Below are 18,707 nucleotides of genomic sequence, written 5' to 3'. Positions count from 1 at the left end.
TGAGTAATCACCCTCTTTCCAAAATTAGCTGGGCAGCTCTCTGCTCCCTGAGCTTTCCTGTTCTTCCAGGTGGGTGATTTAGCAAAACTGCTCCCACAATTAGAGAGGCTCTTGGGTTAAAAACCCAGGCTGTTTGGTCAGTGAGTACAAGGTGATTTACAGCACGTGGGTGCTGGAAGACAGAGGGTGCACACACTCTTCCTGCATTGATTTTTACCTTGTTAGTCTTTTAAGCTGGACACAAGTGGGAATACACCAATTTCAACACATCCATCCATATTACCCCTCCAGGTCAAAACAAAGGGAGATTGAGTTCACTTTTGTAGCAGGAAACAAGTTGCTGTGTCCAGGGTGTGAGGAAGAGGAATGGCTGCAATGCTGCCAATCCAATCAGGGCCCTCTGGAGCCTCACAGAGCTCCCACCAAACCTCTGAGGCACTCGAGATAAAGGACAATAATTTCATTCGCCATGATCAACCAAAAGAAAGGTATGATCCAACAGCAGACAAAATGAGAGCCTAAATTAAATCCCAGGAGAAGATTTCACAAAAAAACAAACCCCCTAAGGCTAATGAAGTTGAATTAAAAACTGTTAAATCAGCTTACGAACAACTATTATCACAAAGTGCTCATATAACACTTTCACTGGCCGAAAATCAGATATATGAAAAGGGGGAATACAGCCAACAGTATGTTCACACATTTAGTAAGGGGAAATTGAATATTCTGCCTAACACCAGAAATTAAAAATCAAGCAGGGAGCCAATTTACTCATAGAGATATTAATAAAGTTCTCAGTGATTTTTATAAAGTACTGAATAGCTCTCAATTATTTTATGGTGATAAAAAAAAAGAGCATGTTATATTCTTTAAGAATTCCTTAATTTTTTTCTAGGCTGCTTCAGATAGATTAAATTAAGCAAGTGAAAGCAACAATCCCTCCTAGAGCTACTTTTAAATGTGAATTCTGACTTAAAGGAGACTTGGGTGGTTTTGATTACTATGATGCATTTACTGAACTATACAGTCCCTGCAATCCCTTGAATAAATCTTTCAGGGGAGGATATCTAGTTAGATTTCTAAATAATAAATGTATCCGACTGAAATGTAATATAAAAAATTTAATATCTGGGAAGTTGCACTTTCTTGGGTCTTTGTTGTTTTTGAATAGAGCAATCACAATATTAATGCAAGACCTTTATCATACCAGAATCCTTATTAGCTAAAATGTGTTATCACCTCTGCTCTTTGCCTAAAACAAGAAACAATCCACATTAGATGAGATTTTTTATGGCAGTGGCTAGAACTAATTGAATTGATAGTTTCAAGAGCCAGCAAATTTGCCACATAATCCAGTAGTTGTTACAAAACATTTATTAAGAAGGAGGAGAATTGAGATGAAGTCTTTTCAGCTGAAGTCTAAGACATGAAATAATTAAGGGAGAACAGAAATGGACATCTTTCAGAGTTGTTTTAAAGAGTTTCTCTTCAAAAAGACTAAATTTCATCCACCTCTAGAAAGCAAGAAAAATGTAATTTAAGGGCCTTTCTTTATTGGGCTGCGGTTGCCCAAATTTTCAGTAGCACATAAATTAATGGTCTTATGGGGTCTAAAATAGATTTGACATGAGGTCCAATGTAAGAATGTCATGTTTGACATGAGGTCCAACACTGGTTCCAGGAGCTCCAGGATCCTCTCACTGCAGAAGCAGGTGAGAAGCATCAAATAGGGACATTTATATGGACTTATTCTCCTGTCAGAAAATAGCTGTACCTGCAACTCTGACCTTCAACACACAATGACAAAATCTCCAGGCACTAACTCACAATGGGTTGCTCAAAAGTCATCTCAAAAACCTGTCAGTGAAAACAGAAGGATGCTGAAAAACTAGATTTCAGTAGGAAACTATTCCATTTTTGCTCAATAATCTTTAGACAGCTAAAGAAAATAATAAATAATTCTTCACGTTGAGCAGCTGTTTTTCATGGCATGGGACAGAAAGAGCCTAACATTTTCCCAAAACAGTTGCACTGGTGTGATCAGATTGGTGAATTGATGTCATGCTGACTGAGAAATTAGGGAAAGGAAAAGGAAAGGGAAGATTCTGTGTTTCTCCCAGCATCTGACTAGAAACTCCTCTTCAGTCACTTGAGTGAGCTCTCTGCAGCTGGAGCTGCCCTGCAGTTTCCACACAGTGGAAGGCAGCAAGAGGCAGCAAGCACTGAAAATTAGTCCAGGGAAAAGTGGGGAGTAGTCACTGTGACAGTAAAAATTTACCAGCAGCAACAAAGAGGTGTGAAAGTAAGTATTTCACAAATGGAAAGTGAGAGGAAGGGTGCCTTACAGTCAGTGGGCAAGAACAGACAATACATGTCATGAGGGCCTCTAGGAAGCTCCTGATTGAGACGTGTGGAGATGGGTAAAAAATGAAAGACAGCAGGCTGTGAATGTGTTTTGCTGGAATTTAAGATAAAATAGATTTGATTAAGGCAGACAAAAGAAAAAGAAAAATATGCAGGTTTCTGACCTGGGGAAGACCTTATCTTGGTTGAGTGCTGGAAAAAGTTTCAGCCTGGAGAAAGATGGAGTATGAGGACCAGAAACACGTGGAAACAAATAGGCACAATTGGTAAACCAAGCAAAGAAGAAAAAAAGATGAAAAACTCTTTCATAATCCCCCCATGCACAAACCCAGAATGCCAACTTAGAAAAAAGTAACAAGGCTGATTTATTTCCTTAACCTGAGCAAAGACCTTTGAAAATGCTTATGGTTTGAGTCAGGTGCTGGCTGAGGCATGAATCACAAGAAGAGCTGTCTGTGAGATGAGCAGAAGCCAGAGAGGTGCTCAGCCAGGTCAGGGACATGAAAGCTCTGGGAAACATCCTGGGCACAAAACCCCATCTTGAACCCATAGCTGGCAATTACAGGAATGTAGTCAAGGGACACAAATGGGGAGAAAACTGGTGACTATTAATGGTACAAAAGCAGGGTCTTGCTGGTGCTTTCAGCTTAGAGCAATTTCAAGCCATGCCATGACCTCAAAGCACATTCTATGAAGAGAAATTAGACACAATTCCCACTGTGGTCTAATGAACCAATACAAAAGCATGAGCAGATCTCATTTTTAAAGGGCATGTGCAGACTACAGGTCTAACTGAGAATCTTAGGAGGAAAACTCCATAGAAAGTTCCAAAATTGCTGAAGTAGAAAAAGTGAAAAATGATCAAACACTGAAAGTGAGTCAACATCTAGCAGGAAATCCCAGATGCAAAATTGCATTAGTTCCAGCACATTTCTGCACAGAGGTAAGCGAGCTCTTAGTGGAAACAGCAGAAGATTTACTAGAGGTTTTTTCATTAAAAATAAACTCTTTCTAATATAGAAAGATTCTGTGAGGTGGCTACAGAGACACATAGATGAATGGACAAGAGGAGAAATAACGCCTCTTTTTGTGACTTATTAAAAAAAGCAGGCAAAGAAGGTTTTTCTTTCTGTTTTCTTAGAGGTGCATAACACCAGTACAAGTGTTGCATTTCAGTAAAGGAAGGAAACATTTCATTCAGGAAGGTTTGTCTTATGGGGAAAAATCAAGACACAGCAAAGTGCTTTCAAAGCTACCTGCCTGTAAGTGGAGAACTGAGGCACAGAGAGCAGGCAGATAACAACTCACAGCCTTTGAAGAGCAAGGGAAAATCACAGCAACCACCCAGACTCCAAGGAGAGCCCCAGGATCCCTTCCTTGCTAGTTAACAGGATGCAAGAGTCGGCCCCAGGCTACATTCACCTTTCCATCAGGCTAAGCCAGTTGGTTCCTTTCATGTGTTTTGCACCATGAGAAAGGCGAGGCGGCGGGCGGGAAAGCCAAGGTGGAAGGAACGGAGCCACCTCCCTCCCATTCCCGAGGCTGGGAGTGGGACAGGAGCACGGCACAGCACACCAGGTGATGTCCCTACAGCATGATCCAGGAGGAGAAATGCATGGGAGTGCACTCAGGAAATGAGAACGGCGCATTCCTTCCACACTCACCCCAGCAGGGTTCACACAATCACTTTAAAATCCAACCAGGGCAAAGATGACAAAACAGAGGGGAAGACCTTCAGGGAGGAAAGAACAAGAAGGATATTTATAATGAGAAAAGAGGTGAGATTGCTTGAAGATACAGCTTAATTACAAGGAAGGATTTGAAGGAAAAGAGAGAAAATGCTTGACAGAGAACAAGGAGACAATCATGAGAGCTACATAAAAGGAGATGAAGAAATAAAAATGGGAACAGATGATGTGAGTGCACATTAACCTCTCTCATTTTTTTCTCCCAGAAACTCACTCCAAAGTCTAAAAATGCTCTTGGATATTTGCCATGCAGTTGGTGAATCCGAGAACACACCCCTGCAGGCCCATCATGGGTCTAGATTGGCCTAATAAATCACTTGTCCCAAGACAATGCAATTAAGCCTAATTAGCCAATAGCTTTATTCCTAAACAGCCTCTTCCCAAGGGAGATTTTAACTTTTGGTTTCTAAATTAGCTCAAGGAGCTAAATTGCTCTCATCTCCTTGGCAAAGCAACAGTTCATTTCTACCTTAGCACAGGATACCTCGAGTGCTCAGGGGACACGTGTTCTCTGCACGAGTAGTTTATTTACATTAGCCCACAGTCTGAGTCCAGTAGGACCAGTGAGAGCCCTTCTGGAAACAGCAGCATGTTCACTGCCATCTGTCACCTCTGACTGTCCCACCTGGCTGCACTCAGCACAGCCTCCCCACCAGCCTCTGTGTTGCTTCTCCAGATTCTCTCCTTGACCAGGACAAGGTGCTCTGCTCTGATAAAGCTTCCAGTGGTGTAGAGATGCTCAGAGGGGACAAATTCAAGGAGTCAGTGAGAAATTGACCATCTTAGCCTACTGTCTGAGTAGAAGACTCAGTCTGAGTAAAGAAATTCCTCCCTGCAAGGGTGGGGAGGCCCTGGCAGAGGTTGCCCAGAGAAGCTGTGGCTGCCCCTGGGTCCCTGGAAGTGTCCAAGGCCAGGTTGGACAGGGCTTGGAGCAACCTGGGACAGTGGAAGGTGTCCCTGCCATGGCAGGATATGGAATGGGATGAGCTTTAAGGTTCTTCCCAGCCAAAAACATTCTATAATCCTATGATTCCTAGAAACATTCTAAACAAGATCAGCTTTAGTTCTTTCCACTACAGTAGATATAAAACAACCTTCCAAACCCTTTTATGACTGTCTTTTGCTTCCTACTCACGTTCCTCCAAAGTTACATTATTTTCAGCAGTTTTACAGAAGATTCAGCTCTTTATTTTGGGGATTATGTGACTCTGATTAAAATTTAAAAAAAAAGACTAATGTGATATCTCCTCATAAATCAAGAAAATGAGCAATGAAATCTCAGCAGGAGCTACCAGTCCTAGAAGGTGTAGAATAACTTCTTGCAAAACAGTTACTGGAGAGAGAAGGTTTGCACTAGAGCAGGATGGGAATCCAGAGCACCTGGGAAAAATGGGAAGGGGAAAGTATAAGGAGCTGGAGGAGCATATTTCTGTTTATCTGACATCAGGGTTAGAGCTCACACACCAAAAAACCTCTGCAGGTCTCTATAAAGTAGTAGCAGGAAGCTATTTGTGCTCTGGCATTTTCATTGGTATCAAAATACCAAAAGGGGAAGTGGTCTAAGAAAAAAAGCTGATATCTCACCTCTGTCTGTGAAGAAATTGACTGAAGATGCCTTTTGTTCCTCAAATTGTTACCTTTTGCTTCTTGCTCTTTTAAGCTTTTTTTTTTATCCTATGGAAAAATCCAACAAATTCTTTGGACATCAGCTGCTTCCTGCACATGCAGCATTTCTTCACACCACAGAAACTTTTCACTTTTAAACACTACCTGCTGCTAGTGTGGGCTAAAGTCTTGATAAATCCCTTCATCTTAAACACTGTAGAGTTTTAATTTAATCCTCTGCCAGGGTATATCTATTATTTTCCTGACTGCTTTACATTCACTTATTTCCCTTTCATCTGTTTAAATTGTGCCTTCCTTTTACTTAGCTTACTGTCTCAGGGCTCTGCAAATTTGTCTCCTCCTGTCCCTTTCAGCACCTGACAGCAGAGCTGAGCCTGCTGCCCATCCACAGCTGCAAACACCCTGCTGGGAACACCTGACTCAGGCATCTTCTCCCCCAGGTGCTCACAAATATTCACATTTCATTACAGCTAAATTGCTCGGTAATTCAAGTTATCCTTTTTATAAATGGCGAATTAGGGAGGGAGAAAAAAAAAATGATAAAAAATCAAAAGTTAAAATGTGAATTTTTCTGGAGCCCAAAGAGCCAGACAAGCAAAATTTCAATATCAGTAGGTCACTTCAGTGCTCTCTGTGTGTTGGAAACCTCCCCTCTGCAACACTTACATGGAAACCTGGTGGCACAGGCTCAGCCTGCATTGACCTGATGGTTTCAGTAGTATTTCACAGCTCTGCTCTCTCCAGCTCCTTTTTATTTATTTGAAACCTTCCCATAAAGAAATCACTCTCACACAATTAGCCAGGAATATATTGCATTGTGATATATAGAGCAGGTGTTAAAAAAGCTATTTGAGTATTAAGAGAGACTTCAGAGGAGGTGAGATCATGGGAGAAGGGGGGTAGATCAGACCCATATATGTCAGACTGATTCAGTTTTACTGCTCTGAGGAGAAAAATGGGGCCTAGCAAAGGACTACCCCACATGCTTGGGTAGAGATGTTAATTGGGCTGCTTACAACGTGTCACTTTTAGACCCATGGCCCCTGCAGTGAATTAAAGAATCATCCCAAGCTAAGCCAAGGTGTTTGCAGGACTGCAGGGTGGTGTTTGCAATGGCACAAAACAGCAGCAGGACACAGGAGACCCTATCACCCCCAGCTTCCATCTGATCCATCTGATCTAAAGATGATCTAAAGCCCTGCCCTCAGGCATAAATCCTTCCCACGATACTGAATCACCAACTTTATGACTCTTGTGGGAAGCTTGCACTTCCATGAAGAAGGGTGGGACTGGTTTGCCTTTTGTCTGCTAGAACGTGCCAAGGTATTACTGATTAAATCAGGTCTGGGCTGTGGAGGTTTGAGTTCTGGCATGGCCTCATGTAGTGATAGCAATTAAATTAAATACTATTAAATACTTTAAATACTTTGACAATTCTATCCCAAGCTGCATTTTAAAAGAAAGCAGCAAATAAATGTTTCGTTGCTGGAGGGGATGCCAGTTTCTTAAACTAGGCATAAGACAAAGCATACTCAAAAAGTTAAGGGAAGTTAAACCAAAATACCTAAATTCCTTTGGTGATGTACAGTAGCTGGGTTTTGTGTTTAAAAAGAAAATTTTGGACCAAGCTGTTTTATTTTCAAGATGTCCTTTTTGTCCCAGCCTCAGACAGCAAAAGGCAAATGTTCCACCTCTCTAATATAAATTTTCCCATTAAGACACAGTAGATTATTTCCATATAAAAATAACTACCTAGTCAATAACTTGCAGGAAATATGAGATGAGACAAATCAGAGAAATTTATAAAGGTGGGTAAGAAGTGACTCACCTAAACCTGGCCATGAGTTAAAACAGTATTTCAGATAGCTCAAACGACAAAAGGGTGTCAGCTGGGCTGGAATTTAATTCCCTGTTTATGTGTGGGCTGAGGTGCAGAGAAACAAGTGGTTGGTGGCTCTGTGCTTGACTGAAGTCGTGTGGCCACTGGGTGTCATCCTTGATTCAGATGACAGCCAGAGCCTCTGCAGCTCCAGTGCAAAGCATGCAACTTCCCAGCAGTTAAATTCCACTCTGTTTGATTGTACAACATACAGCAAATTGCTCTGCATTTAAATCAGCTATACAATTGAACACTTTGACATAGACAAATTCTCCTTTGTCTCAGTGCCTTATTTGGAGACCTGAAATGGCTGGGTGATGAGGGAAAGAAAGAAAAGTGCAACCGGGCCACAGGAACCACAAACAATTTGATGAGCGATTATCAAATCTTGGAAAATATGAAATAACTATGATTAAATAATGCAGAGGGTCAATGGAGGAAGTTTGGAATTACATCCTTAATTGGTCCCCAGGCTGGAAAAGCTTATTCCATATAGGTAATTTCATTTAAGATCTTCAGTATCCAGATTCAGCACACAAATTAATGACTATGAACGAAGGAACTGGTTCAGGAAAAACTAATATAAACTCTTAGCTACAACAGCAAGCTAGTACCCTCAGAAAAGTTCCAAAATGTCATCAAAGGGGAAAAAAGACTGAAAGTCCTTGATATTTTATTCATTCCACCTACAGTTATTCTGTAATCTTTCACATTTTTTTCCCACTGTTTAGCATCTTCCCAGTTTCCCACAACCAGGATCCATGGGAGTTGCACAACCAGGAGTGTCCATGGGAGCAATGCCTGCACCTGGCAACAGGGGAGCAGAAAAAACCTTTCCAGAAGTAATATCCAGATATCCAGTGTGTTTTGCCTGTGTTCACATATAAGGGTGGAATCAGCTCACAACAGGCCATATGTCATCCTAATGAGTTTTCTGTTATGGGTGACTGAGAAGAACTTATCAGCGTTATTTTGTTATCTCCTGGGAGTCTAGACAGTCTGAAACCAGCACACAGAGCACCAAAGCTGCTTATTATAATATTATTTGTCTCTGAAACCTGATTTAGTTTGCGTTCTTCAAGCTAAAATAAAAGGAACTGCCAGCAATTTCTCAAAACATTACAGCCAGAAATGTTTACATTTGTCAGTGCATTAAAAGTATTTATCCCACTGTTCTTATTATATAGAGTATAGCCATAAAATAGCTTAAATAACAGGTATTTTTGTTAATGCAGCTAACCTCAGCTGATAGCTCAGCTTTCCATGGATTATACAGTCTTTCAGAACAGATCTCCATGTAATAATTCCTAGCTTTACCAGTGGATATAATTTTAATGAAAACATGCCACTACTAAAGAGCTATTAGGAACAGAGTTGAAACTGGCTTTGATATTGGTCACCAACCAAAGATTTCAGTGATTATTTAAAATTCATTTTTAAAGGAAGATGTTAAATATTCTCTTTATATTAAGCAGTCTCCCTCATAGACATGATTTAGGATGCTTAGTATTATCGACACTCTCTTTTATGGTTCTATTTAGTTAAGAACTGATAGGAGACTTAAAAGAGGAAATGGATTTTAGATGTGAGCATGTGCTTTAGCAATTTCAAAATTTACTAAAGTTAGCATAAAACAACCCATCTGAAGTAACAAAGTCAGATAACCAACTTGTCTAAATGTTTACTCCTCTTTTCATTGAAGGAATAAATCAGTAACAAATATCAGCCCAATGAGTTTTTCCTGAAACAGGAATTTTCTTCTGTTTCTACAGATATATCCACAGATGCACATGCCCACATTCTATGGCTGGGAATTGACACAATTTCACTTTCAGATCTCAATTCAAAAGGAAGGTTCTTTCCTATTTAAACTTCACAGCACTTTTTATTTGGGAATTTATTATTAGAAAAATACTTACGCTGGTTTAACACTCTTGGAATGCTTTTCATGAATAAAGGCACCAGCAAGGCCTCCTGCTCCAGAGTTTAAATACTGCAAAGAATAAATCAATATGTACATGTTATGCTCATTATCTGTAAAGTATCACTTTCCTTCCCTCACCCTGATCTATAAAACAAACCAATTTTAACATTTCTAGTGGTTTCTAGATGAGAGATCTTAGCACTTGTCACAAACTGCTGATGAAGGTAAAAGCAGATATATTTTTTCAGGTTAGTTATAAAAGTATCTCTCTTGGCTTACATACAGTATTTGAAGTCTAACAGGCCAGAAAATTGAAGTACATCTGAAATATAATACATATAGCAAAGTCATCAAACAATTCATCTGACTGTGTCTGTCGAGTCTTAATCTCACTAGGAGCCAAAGGAACTAAAGATACCTTGCTCTGTGATCTGAAATTATTAAAGTTTAGACAAGAATATTCTCTTATTTAGGGACCACTTCATAAAATATTATGGCTGTGAGACCTTCTTGGTGTGAGAGGGAAGAGAAGAGCCCCTGATCCACAGGGCAGATGTTTAACCACCAGCAGTATCCATCTCACATCCACAAGACCTTGCAAAGAAACATTGCCAATACAATTTTTTGGAACCACCCATAACAAAGGTGCCACCAAAGCCAGTGTCCATCCCTTTGTTGTGGCAAATTCAAGGATTCAGCCAAGTCTTGCTCAACTGTTCAGGTGCAGATATTATTCACCTGACCTGCTTGCTGACCCATGAGATAAGTGACATTATGGAAAAGAGCCCCCAACAACGAATCTGTTTTACCTTGTAGGAGCACCAGCAGGCAAAATCTACTCCCCAGTCATGCAAATGAAGCTCTACATTCCCAACAGCGTGAGCCAGGTCAAATCCAACAAGGCATCCCTGCAGGAAAGAGATGATTATTAAGTTACTTATTAAGACAATCATCACTGTGAAATTATTTCTAAAAGAACTACTTCAGAGCTTAACTGGCTCTCGGTATTTGCAGGCTACCTAGAGACTTTTTACAGAAGCAGAGAGTGATGGGATAAGTGGGAATGGATTTAAACCTCAAAGAGGAGAGATTTAAGTTACATGTTAGGAAGAAATATTTTTCTGTGAGGGTGGTGAGACACTGGAACAAGTTACCCAGAGAAGCTGTGGCTGCCCCTGGATCCCTGGAAGTGCCCAAGGCCAGGTTGGATGGGGCTTGGAGCAACCTGGGATAGTGGAAGTTGTCTCTGCCCATGGCAGGGGGTTGGAAAAAGCTGATCCTTAAGGTCCCTTTCAACTCAAACCCCTTTATGATTAATCCATCAAGTCTCATCTCTTCTGAGTCATTACTAGAAACAAGTTTTCTACGCCACAGATACACGTAGAGATCACCAATTGTTCTGTGATTTGTCTTCAAGGATGCTTGGATGGGGTTTAGATTGCTGAGGTTTTGATAGTGCAGTGAAGTGGAATCACTTGAAACGAGTATTGAGAACAAATGTATAAATACAAACACTTGCAGGGCATAACAAACCCCAGGCAGTGACAAAGCACTAATAGTCATAATGATGCCATGAACAATTACATTCCAACATACATTCATGCTCAAGGTGTCCCTGGTATTTAAATGAGGGCGTTCTTGCTCTTTGGGAGTCCAAATGGATGAGATAGCAGCTTATGCAATTCCTCAATATTATCTTCTATACTTGTTCTTAAAAAGAAAGACTTTGATTTCTCTGCGAAAAGTCTCGTATTTGCAATAACCACAATTTGCACAGGACACTGGGCAAAGTCCAGGGCAGGGGGGGAACCTAACATCTAAGGACTGAGACATTTCTCCATCTAAGAGTTTTACACATGAAATAACCACTGGATGGCAGCATCTTTAAACTAAAAAAGTTATTCTAAGCTTTGCTATTTTTTTAACAGCAGATAAATAAAACTGCTTTTTCTGCCTGGACTACAAATGAAACGTTACTTTACATTCTTCTTTTAAAACACAAACAGCTTGCTTGCAAGCAGCAGGGTAAGAATAAGAGTGAGAGCACAGGCTTCAGAAAAATCAACGTCCAATAATAAAACAAAGGGGTTTTTTTAAGAATTGCCTGCTGTTTCTTGCATGGAGGGAGTCTTAGCTAAATTATTTAAGCAGTACTTTGGTATATTTAATCTTCTGTATAAACTAGATAACAATTTGTATGGAGCAGCATTTTAAGAAGATGTGACACGTTAATTCTAATGGAGACGTTTGTGAAGTTATCAGCTTGAAAAGTTGCTCCAAAACGATGGGAAGAAAACTCACTGCCACAGCATTTGCATGATCTAAATGTTGGAACTGGAGTCCCAATAAAGAGCCATGGTGGCTTGATTTCACAGGGACACACAGAACTGAGTTAAGACAAATCAGCTGAAATGGTGAAGCTAATGCAGAGAGGCTGGGGCACACTGAATTCCGATGGGAATTCTCTCATTCAGGGATAAAATGGCTTTGGATCAGAGAAATAAGCTACAGCAAACTAAAGCCAGTCGTCAGTGAATGAGGAGTTTCTTGTAGGGTTTTAAGGCATTAACTTCAAAACCTCAGTTGACTGGATTTAAACCTTAACAGGTACATACATCCCACACAAACTTTTGGAAGCAATTCTCTGACAGATTCACTGGTTTCAGTGGAAACCAGGAATAACACAACGAGAGTCTTGCAGAATGTGTCTGGCTGTGCATTAACAAAATTGAAACAAATAAAAAAAATACAAAAGGAAGTTGCTCATAAAGAAAAAAAATGTAAGAAATGTAATTCTATAAATCATGTGTCAAAACCAGTTGTCCTTTCCCTGTCAGTACATCTTATACTCTATAAAAAATTGTGTTCAACCACACAATATCCAGTTATGAAAATACAGTAGATGGGAGGCAGGAGGAGACACCTTAGACAGTGGCAGGTTGGATGTCCTCACAGTAATGAGGCTCCACAACCACATCCACACGTGTCACCTTGACATGGACAAACTCTCCTGGGCACTGACAGTGGCTGCAGTAGATCAGCTCAAACCCACAGTAGGCTCAGAGCCCACGAAAGAGAAGGTCATTGACACAAAACCCATAGGTCATCCTCCTGAACTCCTTTAGCTGCTCCCCACCACTTTGAGATTGGCTGGCAGATCCCACTGGGCACTGTTTAAGAATATTGAGGCACAGCCTGGAAATTCGGGTTCGGTGCTGGCAGGGTTCCTGCATCGTCTCAGAAACGCCCACTCGCACCGGTTTGTTCGAGTCGTCATCTGCAAGATGGGTTCTGCTGGTTTGCTTTCCCAGGGAGGTGTCTGGCACTTGAGTCACACAAACAGCAAATGTTTAGCCACACAGATTGCATGGAAAAAGTAAAACAAACTGAAGCAGCTCTCCCTGCAGAAGCCACGCAGAACCAGGACTGCGTGGGAACGGCGCTTCCCCAGGCTGGGGGGAAAACAGAGCTCTCCATCTGCTCCGGGCAAAGGAGAGGACATGTGCTCTCCCCTGCCTCTTCCGTTTTATTCTAACATCTAAAAGTCATTTCTGCAAAGTGTCTGAGTAGCTGCTGATAACCAGCAGGTAACAACTCAGCATGGACAATGACATTTGGAGAGAGGGAGAGAAATGACAGCTTCACGCCAGCAAAGCTGGGACATTTAGAAGGAGAGACAGGAAAAGAAATGAAGATGAAGGATCTTAAAGCTCTTCCTACTGGGACTCAAGAGATTAAAATATTTTACATAACGGCACAGAGTCAGTGGAAAGTACAATATAACTTATGAAATGAAAATTGTATTTGAAAGGTAGAGTCTCCTAAAAGTCAGCCGTTTCTTCACTTGTAGAAGAATTAAACAACTCAGCCTCCTCCATCCTCTAGAGCAAGCTTGAAAGTATGAAAGAAGGAAAACTCTTACATCCTCCTCAGCCTGCCGATGAGTCTCTTGCACAATACGTAGTAATTTCGATTTATCTGAGAGACCTTAGATGGAAAAATAGCCTGAGGTAATTTTTCAAGCTTAATTTAGTTCATTTAATATTTAATGACTTAATGAAGCTGTCTATGTGCAGAGCTTTCACTCTGGGAGGAATCTTAATGTACGCAGAGAACTTAGGAAATTGGCTTAAAAAATGTAAAAGGAAATCAGTAACTTAATTCATAAATGATTGACCTCAAGAATCCTAGGACATTTTCCAGGCCTCCAGAGCTCACAGCTCAAATCCCTAGCCAAGCTCTGATAGGGCACAACGCTGTGGGACTTTATTTCAATTGTACATTAAAAGAATTATTAAGACCATCTGTGTAGGACCTTTCTCTCTGACATACTGGCTGACAAGTGATTTTTTTTTTTTTTTTTTTTCCCTCTCTTCTTCTCAAATGGCATTTTCACCTTGTATTTTCCCCTTCTGACTCATTTGCTTGTCAGCTCTCCCCAGCCTGATTTCTGTTCAGGAGTGCAGGGTCACTCACCACCCTTCAGCCCTGGGAAGGAGAACCTTGCATTTTTGCTACAAACATGACTTTTCAGTCTTATCTGCTTTTAAAAGGACTTTCAGCCTATGAAAATATGTTGACTAGAAGACGATGTTAGATTCATCAGGTCCAGAAGCTCCTGAAGGAGAAATTGTCTGTAAGTCCAAGTAAACTGATAGATGTTAATGACTGCTTCAGCAGTTATTTTTGTTTTTGTCTAATCCAGCAGCAGCTCCTAACCCCAGCTCTGGACTGGGAAAAGAGGAGCCAATTTTTTTGAAAACCCCACATTTCAGGCATTTTGATAACCAGAAGCCCCAAGCCCAAGATAAGCAGCAGGGAACAGAAATGCCTCTTACCAACAGAAACTCTTCATGAATCAACGATTTTGTGGCTGTTCAAGTAAATATTTGTCATCCGCAGATGTTGAAGTGTGGTGTAACAGTTTGTTACATAGAGGGTTTGTATAAACATATAAACATCACTTAACCCAGGGGCAGAATCTGTAAGGACATCGAGCTGACTGTATCTGACAGGAGGGAAATAAAAACACGGCTGGCTCATGTTTTCAAGCCTTAAGGGTACTCAAACAGTTCTTCAGGTTGAATTAATTTTGCTTTTTCAGTATACTAATGATATTTTAGTTCATGAATCTACCTGGATCTCAATCCTGCACAGTCGAACCACAAAGATACTAGAAATTCAATTTGGTGGTTTGTTTGTTTGTTTGTTTGTTTGTTTGTTTTTTTCTCTCTGTTGAAAGATCTGTGGAAGAAGAGATTCATGTCTACATTATGTCATTTCTAACAGGCATTCAGATGGAAACAGGCCTTTGACATCTCCCTGCTCCTGCTGGAGTGCTGAATTGCTGTCACAAATTGCTCTCCTCTTCAGGAGCATGATACAGTCTCTGGGTAAAGTGTGTGGTGGTTTTGTGTGCATCCCTGTGGAAGCCCATACCCCTGAGTTAATATTATTATTACTTGCACTGCCTTGAAGGAATTTTACTCTTTCTCCACCAAGTCCTGGTTATCTCCTCAAATTTTATAAATATCAAATCCATTTTCCCTCTATGTATTAAGCTATGAGTGACCATTCTCTCCCAGAATACCGCTTTGGGGCAGTTTAGAGCTATCAGTGAAACTGCATTTCTTCCACATATCCAAGTCTGCAGCCCACAGTCCAGAGAGCATCTTTGGAGAGGTGGTAAAGCGATAGTTTATTCCCAGGTTGTTCATCTTTATGGAAAGGAAGAGAGATTTCTCTCTCTTTCTCCGACACCTTTCAGGCACATCACGGAGCAGCTTTCTGGGAAGCAGCACTGAGGACATGTAGGTGTTGGCAGCTGAACGAAAGCTCTGCTGCCACCAGGAGAGGGAGAGAGTAGAGCAGTGGGTGGCATCATCCTGTTAATAACCTGTCTTCCCTTTCTAACATTCCAGCACAGTGGAATTGTGATTTTTTTGTGGTCAGCAAGGTAGTGGCAGGCACTCCAGGAAAGCACCATGATGGTGCTGCTTTCGGAGCTCCGACACAAACCCACTTCTCCTGCAGATGACACCCACATTCCTTTTCACCCTGCTTTTCTACATCCATGTCAGGAGTTGGTTTTGTTTTGTACTGTTTTTAACACTGGGTTTTAACACCAGGTGCTGCTCTGTGAGAACATTCCCGTTTTATATCCCACGGGCCCTGCACCAGCTCTCACACCTGCTCTGCTCTCCCAGGGGGGACTTTACCATCGCTTGCTGTCAGCATAATTTACACCCTGACGTCCAGAAAAAATTCCACTGCCAAACCTACAGCTACAGAAGATGTATCGTGTGTTGTGAGGTAGGAACCTCTCCAGGGAGTTAAATCATTAAATATAAACAGTTAGCTGGTTTGCCAAAAATCCAGTGAAACTAAATAAGTTTACCCTTCAGTGGTTTAATCTTGTATGAGATAAGGTGCATCCAGTAAAAGGCTGCCACCATGGAAAGTCTGGTGACCTCCTGTTGATAAGACAACTTAATTAAAAACTATTTTCTCCTGGATTCCTCAGGCAATTGAGATGGTTAAAGAGTTTTACAGCTGTGTCCACAGAACACGCTGTCTGCAAGCTCTGAAGGCTGAGTCATCACTAAAATACCCTCATCTTGTGATGCTGATGTGCTCCACATTGTGCCTGTCTCTGGAAAACTCATCAGTGGAGCCTGAGCAGCGCTGGCTCCATGGGGAGCTCACCTCCCTGCCCAAGGGGGGCAAAATCTGCCATAGCAGGGCTACAGGAAAGGAGGAGAATCATGAGTCTGTCGAAAAAGCTCAGAAATCTTACACAAACTAACTTTCAAAGACAGATTAGAGCTGTGATTGCCTCCTCCTCCTTCTTCACTGAGGCTCTTGGTATTCTACCCTTCAAGAAAAGCCATGTCAAAGTTAATAGTCATGAATTACCTTTTCCAAATAGTTTAACACTCATCTGCCTGAAAGATTGCTCCCACAGGGCTATTTCTTCATGCAGCACACAATCCCCAAAGGGTCTGGGCACAGAGTGCTTTTACATTTTACAGAGACCTACAAATTTCTGTGTTTTGTTCCACAAAAAAACCCAGAACAACTGATGTTAAAATATTTCACAGAGAAAAGTGTTCTAAAATTGGTATGAAAAGGACACATCTGGAGCAATCTTACCTTTTTTTGGCCAGCCTTTGTTATTCTAGGGATGTCAAACAACTGTCCCGTGTAGTACTGCACCCCACAGAACAGAATGACAGCAATAGAATCCCCTTCCTTCTCAATTACAGCCAGGATATCTTCAGTCCTCAAGGTCTCCTCCCCCTAAATCAAAATCAAAATCAAAGTACACATTTTACATCAACTCTGGCAGTAATGACATTGCCATTCTTTATTTTGTACTCTATATTTTACCATGAGCCAGGCTGCTTGCACAAGGAGATCAAAAGCAAACCCTGATCTTGGTATGATACACAAAGGTTGTGCTATGAAGTAGCCTGTGAGAAAATAAGCTGAAAAAAATAATCATTAGCAAGTGAATCTTGGAGGTGCCTGCTATAAAAAGTCTCTTCACTTCATACTCTAACATGCTTCATACTCTTAAATATTTCTGACAGTTATAATTTACAGTCAAAAATTCCTGGTGCAGACAGAATATCTAAAGATTTTTAAGTGGCATCTGAAATTTGTGACACCCACAAGATTTGAAAGTTGTCTATCAGTTTCACTCTGTACTTTTCTGATAAACTTGGTATCCCACAGGAAGCTATTATAAACCTGCCATATTCATATTTCAAAAACAATGTCTCACATCATCAAAAGCACAAAAATCCCCAAACCTGTGGTCATTAAATATAGAAGAATTTCAACGACAAGGAAAAAAAAAAAAAAAAATCAACCTAATTTTTGATTCTTTACAGGAAAATTACTGCCCCATCCTCCTCCTGTCTTCCTAGCAAGGGATCTTGTAAAACATACCACCACCTAGGGATCAATTAGGCAGTGAAAACCTAGAATTGAATTAGACTTGTTACTGAAAAAAGCTCGGGCAAGATGGTTGAATTGCAAGGTGCTGTTATTATCTCAACAATCTCTGCAAATCTATCAAGCGTTCAGGAGTGGGCTCTTTACTCACAAGATGACTCAGATTTCAGAAGCAAAAGGTCACCCTCGGTTTATAGTTGGGTGACAAAGTTCTTAATGCTGCAGAAGTGAAGCGAGGCAGCCTTTCAAATTAATCTGAATTGCATATTACCCAGAGCAGACCTTTCCCTCAGCTGCAGACACAGTGGTGCTCGTGTTATGGCAATCTCTTACCTCAGGACATTCAAAGAGCACTGGGCATTCTCAGTGAGTTACTATTTTGCAGGTGACTCAGGAGGCTGCCAGTTTTATTTTTTTGGAAACAGGAAAAATAGAGGAAATGGCTTTTTTGTTGTTGTTGTTCTTCTGGGAAAACTAACTGTTGAATCAGCAATTATAAAATGGGGTTTAATGTCAAAAGTATATGTTGAACACGTCTGTTTATGATTCACAAATTTTATCTGTGTTTTAATAAATACAGATTACAACTCCTACGCTAGAATATTTGAGAATATATGCCTGCTTTCACATGAAATGTGTTTCTGCCCTTGGTGGCAGCAAGGAGAAGTGCCAGATTCCTCACCCACCTGCCGTGGCTGCAGCAGGACCATGCTTTTCTCCACATCCAGCCCATGCAGCCGGAGCTGGGACTCCACAGCGTACTGGAAGAGAATTCCATGCAGACAACATTAGCACAAATACACGATAAACAGCTACAAGGAAAAGAGGGACAAACACATCAGAGCTTGAGAAAGGTGTTCAGATGCCTTGCCTTTCACTAAAAGTAATGCTTGAAAGCATAATCCAACTCCACTGAGAAACTCACAGATTTCCTTTGGACTGAAAAAGATCTGAATTTAATTATTGGGACAGACTGCAAGGACAAAGTCAAAGGCTGAATCCCACAGGATAAATCCATGGAGCAGAGTGAGGGTGGAGATGGGGCCCTGAGCAATCCAGTGGGTGGCATCCCTGCCCATGGCATGGGGGTGGGAACACGATGGCCTTGATGTCCTCTCCAACCTAAACCATGGTTCTGTGCTGAGATGTGATGCAGGCACTTCCCCAGAGGCCAGAAAGCCAGGCCTGCAGGGAGAGCAGCCAAGGA

General features: G+C 41.1%; 1 protein-coding gene across 4 annotated transcripts in view; it reads right to left on the bottom strand.

Annotated features, from left to right (window-relative positions):
• Positions 1–18,707, bottom strand: part of KYNU (kynureninase) — a 57,490-nt gene that overhangs the window by 13,530 nt on the left and 25,253 nt on the right. For all 4 annotated transcript variants that reach the window (XM_023931392.2, XM_023931394.2, XM_023931393.2 and 1 more), the window contains exons 7-10: positions 18,187–18,261; positions 16,694–16,840; positions 10,351–10,449; positions 9,537–9,610 (exon numbers count right to left, since the gene is read on the bottom strand). In XM_023931392.2, coding sequence (XP_023787160.2) covers positions 9,537–9,610; positions 10,351–10,449; positions 16,694–16,840; positions 18,187–18,261 — 395 coding nt within the window. The remainder of the gene's footprint in view (positions 1–9,536; positions 9,611–10,350; positions 10,450–16,693; positions 16,841–18,186; positions 18,262–18,707) is intronic.

The sequence above is a fragment of the Cyanistes caeruleus genome, chromosome 7 (assembly GCF_971803275.1).
Source record: "Cyanistes caeruleus chromosome 7, bCyaCae1.hap1.1, whole genome shotgun sequence".
NCBI lineage: Eukaryota > Metazoa > Chordata > Aves > Passeriformes > Paridae > Cyanistes > Cyanistes caeruleus.
Note: the sequence above shows the minus strand (reverse complement) of the source record. Positions and strands in the feature narration are given on the sequence as shown.